This window comes from Salvelinus fontinalis, chromosome 6, assembly GCF_029448725.1.
Source record: "Salvelinus fontinalis isolate EN_2023a chromosome 6, ASM2944872v1, whole genome shotgun sequence".
Taxonomy (NCBI): Eukaryota; Metazoa; Chordata; class Actinopteri; order Salmoniformes; family Salmonidae; genus Salvelinus; species Salvelinus fontinalis.
Window position 1 is genome coordinate 19,406,986 of NC_074670.1, and position 9,469 is coordinate 19,416,454.

At 48.2% G+C, this 9,469-nt stretch overlaps 1 protein-coding gene across 12 annotated transcripts in view; it reads right to left on the reverse strand.

Moving 5' to 3' along the window:
• Positions 1 to 6,072, reverse strand: part of LOC129857293 (kin of IRRE-like protein 3) — a 52,697-nt gene extending 46,625 nt beyond the window's left edge. For 3 of the 12 annotated variants that reach the window (XM_055925383.1, XM_055925389.1, XM_055925382.1), the window contains exon 1: positions 5,397 to 6,066. In XM_055925383.1, the coding sequence (XP_055781358.1) occupies positions 5,397 to 5,436 (40 nt within the window). In that variant the 5' untranslated portion in view covers positions 5,437 to 6,066. Of the gene's footprint in view, positions 1 to 5,396 lie in introns of all 12 variants that reach the window. The other 9 variants (XM_055925385.1, XM_055925384.1, XM_055925379.1 and 6 more) reach the window with 8 other exon arrangements.
• Positions 6,073 to 9,469: the final 3,397 nt, after the last annotated feature.

Sequence of the window (9,469 nt, forward strand, 5' to 3'; positions counted from 1 at the left end):
GGGGGGGGGGAGAGAGAGGGGATGAAAAGAGGGGGAGAAAATAGAGCGAAGAGAGAGGAAGCGAGAGAGAGAGACAAAGACAGGGATGGAAGTGGCCAAGTGCCCCAGCTGGTAGTACAGCTCCAGCATATCTTGCCTTGCTGCCCACACAACACAAGGCCTTCCCTGTTGTGTTGAGCCGTGCCATCAACTACATCCAGTGAAGTAGCTAACAGCTGATAACAAGGCCCCTGGACACAATGCCAAGTTCTTTATCTCTGTTTCCCCGCATGGCAAAGCTGATTAGTGAGACAGAGCTTGTTTTATGAAGCCCCATTGTTTATTTTCTCCCTCCGATTTCTGCCTCTGTACACAGCAAAGTTGTTGAGGGGGTGGGGGTTGGGGGGATTGGGGGCCAAAGATGAGTGAGGAAGACCCCAGGGGTCATTGTGTTGTTAGTCAAGGAGGCGATGTCCGAGGAAGAAGACAATGCCAGTGTGCGTGAACATGTCTTGTGGCTGGAAGACACAGTAACCCATTGTTATAGTTTCTCCCCTCTGCACCCCTGTCTGTCTGTCTGTCTGTCTGTCTGTCTGTCTGTCTGTCTGTCTGTCTGTCTGTCTGTCTGTCTGGATGGCTGTCTGTCTGTATGGCTGTCTGTCTGTATGACTGTTGGTTTGTCTGTTAGTACCTTCGGATGAATCAGTTCTGAGTTACTGGAGGGAAAGTAAAAGTGCAGGGAAAAGAGGGCTCTCTACAAAAGGTTAAGGTGTGGTTGGGAATGGATATGAATCGTTGGTTTTCTGAGTGTACTGGTCTGGGGGGAATAACTCTTGCAGAGTGACTCACGAGTAAGTGTCTACAATTTCACTCAAAACAAAACAAATCTTAAGAGCTCTCATGCCATGAACAAAAACGACCTTTAAAGTTTGATTTGTGCCCCCTCCCCTGAATCCTATTCCTTTCCATCGTCTATGAGGTCTGTCTGGAAATCAAATCTCCACCAGTTTGAGCCATGGGTCCATTGCAGAGAGCACTCCTAGTGTGGGAATCAAAGTAGGCCAAACTCATCCATATCTTTGCCATGGGTGCGTCTCCTAAATAATGCAACAGACTTCTACACCAGATGGATTCTGCTGCGTCAGCGCTATTGTGACCGTGCACCCCTGGTCTGACACATCCTCAACTTGGCTTCTCTTCTCCCTCTGCCTTCCAACTTATTCTCTCTCATTTTACTTTCTCCTCAATCCCTTTTCCCCCCTCAGCAACAGATAGAAAATGAGGGAGAGAGATAGGCGGGAAAGGAGAGAAAAGATGGAGAGAAGTTAATGATGCTCCATGGTATTCCCTAACGTTTTGCCGCCGCGCGTCAACTTGATCATCACACTGGCAGTTACACTTCTGAGTCCTGTCTCACTCCTCCTCCTCCTCCTCCCTCTCCCTACAACCCCTTACACTCCTCTGTCCCCCGCTCACTCCGCCCAAGCCTGACTCCTCTACAAGAATTCAAAGCAGCGGAGGTTCATGAAATATGCACGGTTCCCCTAAAACAAACCTCCCTAGCCACGCTGCCACCGAATCGCCCAGAAATATTTCTGCCACACAGCTCAGATCCAGGACAAATCTCTGCTAATGGGGAAGGGGGAGGAGGTGTGTGTGTGTGTGGGGGGGGGGGGGGGGGGGGGCAAGGCAAAGCTATATGTTCCTCTGATGGTGCCTGTCTAGGCCTCATTGTGTATTTACAGTATATCCATGGTGAAAGGCTGTGTTTGTTTGTGTGTAGATGAGTTCTACTAGACTTACTAATGCCCCACAACACATTCCCCTCACTGGGCAAGTTCAGAGGAGGATGGTGCTGGTAATGCATTTTCAGGGTGCTTCACTGGGTTTAGACACGAGTGGCGACAGCCACGACTTGAGGAAAAAGCAGCGAGGGAAATGTGTGATCTCAGCTCCCAGCCCTTGAACTTGGCCCTATGAGACTCAGCAAACCAAAGCTAAAGGTTCCAAAAAAGAGCTCATTGAAGATTACTTGGAATACTGATGCAGGGTGGAATCCAATTCCAGTGGGAAGCCAGGGGACATTCTGAGAAAGCAAATGATGGATAGATGCTGCTGTTGCTCCTGCTGCAGAGGAGGGCCACAGAGAGGACATACATATGGATGGGGGAACAAGCATTGAACAACCAAGTTTTCTGGGACTGTGTGTGTGTGTCTGTTTGTGTGTGTGTGTGTGTGTGTGTGTGTGTGTGTGTGTGTGTGTGTGTCTGTTTGTGTGTGTGTGTGTGTGTGTGTGTGTGTGTGTCTGTTTGTTTGTGTGTGTGTGTGTGTGTGTGTGTGTGTGTGTGTGTGTGTGTGTGTGTGTGTGTGTGTGTGTGTGTGTGTGTGTGTGTGTGTGTGTGTGTGTGTGTGTGTGTGTGTGTGTGTGTGTGTTGCAGCCTGTGAACCATGCTGGCTGCTGCCCCTCCCCATCCAGCTACTGTTTGTCTGTCAAGGAATTGTTCTGCTGCTGGTGTCATTTTACACCCGGTCCCCTCTACCCCCTCCCCTCTCTCTGATGATCTGATGAGAAAAACATGCGTGACAGACACAGAGTAAATCTATGACTACTCTATCATGACAAATGGTACATTACAGTTTGTTTGCCATTTGTGGTGTTTGTTTGTCAGGAATGGATCCACTAGGACCCTGGAACTCTGCTGTTGTTTGTTTGTGCTCCTCACAGTCAATAGTTAGGGGAATACTGTATTTCCCGACCCTCGTTGACAATTCTTTAGGAGGCAAAAGTCTGTTTGTGCTTGTGTTCCAGTTCCAGCAGGCGTTCCATCTCCATCTCCTCTCTCGTTTCCTCCCAGAGGAGAGTGGGTGTCAGTGTGACAACGTTGTGTATTCTGATTCAACATTTAAATTTAATTACTGCCTCCCCATGTGTCAGTACTCGGCTCTCATTTATCAAAGACAGTGGGAAGAAAACACGGCTTAACTGCCAATAAACATTTTGTTTTTAATTCATTTACTGAAGCGTTGACCGAAAGCGCTTTACTTTACTCCTGGATGCTCAATGTTAATTGGAAGAAGTAAGATCCTCTGAATCCGAGGGGTCGGGGGATTTGAAGCCTTTATCTAGAGCCGAATCAGAGCCTGCGTTAATAATACACCAAAACTAAGGAAATGTTTGTTGAAAGGCGTGGAAACTGGAAACAACAACACACATGCATAGAAATAGAGCAATGCGGGGTTGGGTATGAAAATGTACATTTTCTATGACTGTGGTCTCACTCAATCAAAGGGCCTTTAGAACCTCAATAGGGGCCATTGTTGTTTACTTTCCAATACAGAATGATGTATGTTTTGGCTGGTGCAATCAGATTTCTTCTCTGGGGGATTACTAAAGGATTATGTTATTTTACAGAATAATGCAATAGCCTATATTGCCTACTGTGCTGTAACTATGGAAAAAAGTACCCTAGAGGTTGTATTTGCTCTAAATGGGTTTTTACTTCTATTATATGCAGGCATGTTGATATTGCATAACCATTCAAAGGCCACATCAACTGATTTTCTAGCACATAATAACACACACATGCACACACACACAGCCAAGATTAGTAGCCTATCAAAAGAAAGACCCACTGTTTGGAACAGTTGAATGTGAAACCTCCTTTCCTAAGAGGCACACTAATTGGACATAGCAGAGACTTGTGAGTACAGCGACAGTTTATAGTAAACTATCATTGGCATAGGCCACTACACAAATGATTGACACGCTAATGTTGACTCGCATCAGACAATTGCCCCCAGTGGCTGAAGTCCTCACGTTAAATAACACAAACAGCAGTTGCACAGATGAAAGAAAAATCATTGCACCATGCCCGGGGTCTGTTGGCTGCCTTTAATAGACATTTACTTTATTTCTAGATCGTTTCATTGTTGACCTTTTCCGTGTAGCCTAGTGGTGGTGCAGCCTTTTCCACCTGGCTGCGTTTGGCTATGAAATTATTCATTGGAGACGTGTGTTTAAAAGCCGTCTCAAATCCAACCCCATGGCTGTTTATGCACTTACAACGAGACATAGCCTAGATGTCCCCCCTCTTAAACCCATCGAACGCTATTTGGTCTGGACTTTCGGCTGAGTGAGGTCTGTGATTCAACTTTATAGGCTACTAGAGGTTAGGCTACATTGTTACTTTCCATATAGAATAATAACACAATAGTGTTGTCTGATACATTACAAATACAGGTTCCATAATAGGCTAGTATATATTTTAATATGAATGACACACAGTGGCATTTGATAAACTTCTGTAAAGGTCTGCTAAAAAAGAGATGGAGAGCTTGTTTCGGCGGTCTTACAACATAACGTGGCTTCCTCACACGCTTCAATCCTCATGCAATTCCACTCTGTGTTTAAAATATAAAGCCCATTCAAAAATAAATGAAATATGGGTGATATAGGGGGTGTGTGGGGCGAGAGAGGGAATGTGTCGGGGTGGAGAGGTCGATTCCTAGCTGGTGCATTTTAAGGTCTGCTTGGCTGCATTAGGGGAGTGTTCCCAGTTTATCTCTACTAGGCTATACATGTTGTTCGTTTCAGCAGAAACAAGCACCGTGTTTTCCCCCACATCTCATTAGAAATTATGATCGGTGATACCTGCGGCCAACCTCATAGGCTACTATCCTTCGCCTGGTAGACTAGTGCGATCTAGAGCGGATATAAGCACTTTCTCTCCGTCCTTCTCTCTGCTTTATCTCTTTATTTCTCTTTCTCTTTTTCTCTCTCTCTCTCTCTTTTTCACACACACACACACACACACACACACACACACACACACACACACACACACACACACACACACACACACACACACACACACACACACACACACACACACACACACACACACCACTTGCTTCAACAGCGACTTTTGATGTCACCGCAGACCTCAGTGGCAACAAGCCCGGATTGCACGAGTTTTGGTCTAGCCTTACGTCTGCCTATCAAATAACCACGTGCACTAACATGATGGACTGTTTCCAAACGATCAGCAAAAAAAAAACACCCCGCATAGCCTACACCAGATAAATAACCGAATGCGTAAAATCAACAAAAACCGCATCACCTCGCCACTGTGCGCTTTGGTAAGGATCGGCGTTAGTGCCATTGAACCGGTACCTCGGGTAAGCTCTTTCAGTAGCGGAACTTTGTCTCAACATCCCTAGAAAAACGATTGTTCCTCGGAGCAAAAGCGGAGCCGCAATATTATCTCCTCTCTAATCCCCGTCAGCACAGCGCATCACTAGGCTACAGTTTGACGCAGCGCGCCCTGAACGGAACGCGGAGCGAGCATCTCATGAGTTTATAGCAATAGCGCAGAAAAACAACCAGCAAAAAAATATGACAAGAACAGTTTTCTTACCTGTTCCCATAAGGCAAAGGACGAGGTAAAACGGCAACATTTTATCTTGTCTTCTGTCGCCGGTTTGGCTGTGTTTTCCCCGAAAGTGTAGGACGGGAATCTATTGTTCCGTCAATGCGACTGGGGTGAGGGCTGCCGCTTGCTGGTTATTCTCCGCCGCCGTGCAAAGCAATATTACTGCTTGGGTAAATCAAACGTACCGGTGATATCTCTGTCTCTGGAATCGTATGCTTCTCAAAGCACTGGTATTGTCCGAACACTTTGCTTAAAGTCATTTAGGAATTATTTTCCATAGTTAGGAACTTTTTCAGTATGACAGCGTATATGTATCCTCTGTCCGATCGATGTATTCCTCTTCCCTTTCAAGTTGTTGCGACTCACTGCTTTTGAATGAAGTACATCTCACCGTCTGTTTGTCCACAGTAGTGTCCTGAAGGCTATTCTCTCTTTTTTCTGGTCGGTACTGATGCTGAGTTGCGCTCCGTCCTGCTTCTCGCGCAGTTCTGCCTAAACTCAATGAAGTTGCTACTCTCTCACCCCTCCACTCGAGTTTCACTCTCTCGCTCTTGCTCTGCTCTCTCTCTGTATCTTCAGCAGCGCAGACATACACTCTCTTTCTCTCTCTCTCTCTCTCTCTCTCTGTCTCTCTCTCTGTCTCTCTCTCTGTCTCTCTCCCTCTCTCTCTCTCTCTCTCTCTCTCTCTATTTCGTCCTCCTCTATTTCTCGTAGCAGTCTGCTAGGGGAGATAATCCCCTGAATTTAGGCATACTGAAATCTGCTGTGAGCTGGAGCTGAGAACGTCTCTTTCCCATTGACAAGAACACAAACTAGTGACGAGGGGTTCACTGTTGGTGCTATTGGTTGACAGGGGACAGAGCATCGGGGGGATTAACATCCATATGCAAAAAGGGGTTGAATCTCCAATATGGAGAAGGAGCTATACAGATGTTTTTATATTTATTTATTTATTTCACCAGGTAGGCTAGTTGAGAACAAGTTCTCATTTGCAACTGCGACCTGGCCAAGATAAAGCAAAGCAGTTTGACACATACAACAACACAGAGTTACACATGGAATAAACAAACATACAATCAATAATATAGTAGGAAAATCTATATACACTATGTTCAAATGAGGTAGGATAAGAGAGGTAAGGCAATAAATAGGCCATGGTGGCAAAGAATGTATGATCTTAATTTGAGCCAGTTTCATACAGCAGGAACATAATCCTGCAGCAACAGGGAATGTGATTTATTATGTGGATTATAATTCATTTACATTTTTGTAGGGGTTGAAAGTGTCACGACTTCCGCCGAAGTTGGCTCTCCTGCCTGTTCGGGCGGTGCTCGGCGGTCGTCGTCACCGTCCTACTAGTCGCCACCGATCCCTTTTTCGTTTGTCTGTTTGTGTTTTCTGATTATTTGCACCTGTGGTTTTTTTGTTACGTAATGAGCTTCCCTATATTTAGGAGTTTGACCCGCCCTTGTTTTGTGCGGGATTGTTTTTTGTTACGTGCGTTGTATGTTTGGTTGTTGCAAGTGTTTTTCTGCGCCCTGTATGTTCGGGCTTCATATTTTGTTAAGCAGTAAAAGGAATAGTTTTTTCCAAGCGGCTCTCTCTCTGCGTCTGATTCTTTTCACACCCTTTGACGATCGTGACAGAATCCCGCACCAGAACACATGGAATCAGCAGGAGCAGCCGCGTCTCCTCTCCCATCAAGGGAGGAACGAGTCCCCCAGCACACCAGTGTTCTCCACAGAATTGGGTCAGCGATGGACCAAATGATGGAGAGGATGGATCGATGGGAGAGGAGTGGCCTTCCTACCTCATCTCCAGCACCCCCTCCTCCAACACCTCCTGTTCCTGTTACCACATCCGGCTCCGGGGCTCTTCGGCTGGCGCTTCCACGGGAGTATGATGGAACGGCGGCCGGGTGTCAGGGTTTCCTTCTCCAGCTGGAGCTTTACCTGGCGACCGTTCGTCCTACTCCCTCCGGAGAGGAGAGCGTGAGCGCCCTCGTCTCCTGTTTGACTGGACGAGCTCTCGAGTGGGCCAACGCAGTGTGGAATGGCCCAGACTCGGCGAGGGATCATTACCCAGAGTTCACCCGCCGATTCCGAGCTGTTTTTGACCACCCACCAAAGGGTCGTGCGGCGGGTGAATGGCTGTTCCACCTGCGTCAGGAGACGAGGAGCGTACAGGACTTCGCCCTGGAGTTCAGGCCCTTGGCCGCAGGAGCAGGGTGGAACGACAGGGCCTTAATAGACCATTTCCGATGTAGCCTTAGGGAGGACGTCCGCAGGGAGTTAGCGTGTCGGGACACCACACTCACGCTGGATGAACTCATTGACATGGCCATCCGTCTCGACAACCTGCTGGCTGCCCGCGGACGTTCGGAACAGGTCCTGTCGTTTCCATCCCCTAGCCCTCCTGCTCCTATCCCTATGGAGTTAGGGGGGGCAGCGTCCAGAGGGGCCGGAGGAGGAGGTTTCTCCTGCACCAGTTGTGGTCGACCAGAGCACACGGCCGACCGGTGCTGGAGGAACATTTCTGGGAGTCGGGAGGGCAGGCGGAACACTACTCGATCACCCCAGGTGAGACAGCACCAGACTTACCCAGAGCTTCCTGTCAGTCATATGTATGTGTTAACCTCTTTCCCCGGGTTTTTTCCCTCTCTACAGCATAAGGCTCTAGTCGATTCAGGCGCAGCTGGGAATTTTATAGATCGGGGGCTCGCATTAAGACTAGGGATTCCTCTTGTGTCGTTAGACCTACCTTTCCCCGTGCACTCCTTAGATAGCCGACCATCAGGGTCAGGGATGGTCAGGGAGGCCACGGTACCACTGGACATGGTAACGCAGGGTAGTCATAAGGAGCAGATTAGTCTGTTCCTTATCGACTCACCTGCGTTTCCAGTGGTGTTGGGAATTCCCTGGTTAGCCCAGCACAACCCGGTGATTTCCTGGCAACAGGGGGCTCTTAAGGGGTGGTCCGAGGAGTGTTCAGGCAGGTGTATAGGAGTTGCCGTCGGTGCGACTACGGTGGAGAGTCCAGACCAGGTTTCCACCGTGCGCATTCCCTCTGAATATGCCGATTTGGCTATCGCCTTCAGTAAAAAGAAGGCGACCCAATTACCACCCCATCGTGGAGGGGACTGCGCGATAAACCTCCTGGAGAACGCTGCACTTCCTAGGAGTCACATGTATCCTTTATCTCAGGCGGAGACAGCGGCTATGGAAACATATGTTACTGAATCACTGGGACAGGGATACATTCGGCCCTCCGCATCACCTGTCTCCTCGAGTTTCTTTTTTGTGAAGAAGAAGGATGGCGGTTTACGCCCGTGCATTGATTATCGAGGTCTAAATTCCATCACAGTGGGGTTTAGTTACCCACTACCTCTCATCGCTACAGCGGTGGAATCATTTCACGGGGCACGCTTCTTCACAAAATTGGACCTGAGGAGTGCGTATAATCTGGTGCGTATCCAGGGAGGAGATGAGTGGAAAACTGCATTTAGTACTACATCTGGCCATTATGAGTACCGCGTCATGCCATATGGGTTGAAAAATGCTCCAGCTGTCTTTCAATCCTTCGTAGATGAGATTCTCCGAGACCTGCTCAGGCAGGGAGTGGTAGTGTACATTGATGACATCTTGATCTACTCTGCCACACGCGCGGCGCATGTGTCTCTGGTGCGTAAGGTACTTGGGCGACTGCTGGAGCATGACCTGTATTGCAAGGCGGAGAAATGTGAGTTCTTCAAACAGGCCGTTTCCTTCCTGGGTTATCGTATTTCCACCTACGGGGTGGTGATGGAGGATGACCGCGTTACAGCCGTGCGTAATTGGCCGACTCCGACCACGGTGAAAGAGGTGCAGCGGTTTTTAGGGTTTGCCAATTACTACCGGAGGTTTATCCGAGGTTTTGGTCAGGTGGCTGCTCCCATTACCTCACTGCTGAGGGGAGGACCGGTGCGCTTGCGTTGGTCAGCAGAGGCGGACAGAGCTTTCAGTCGTCTGAAGGAGCTGTTCACCAATGCAACCGTGTTGGCGCATCCGGACCCCTCTTTA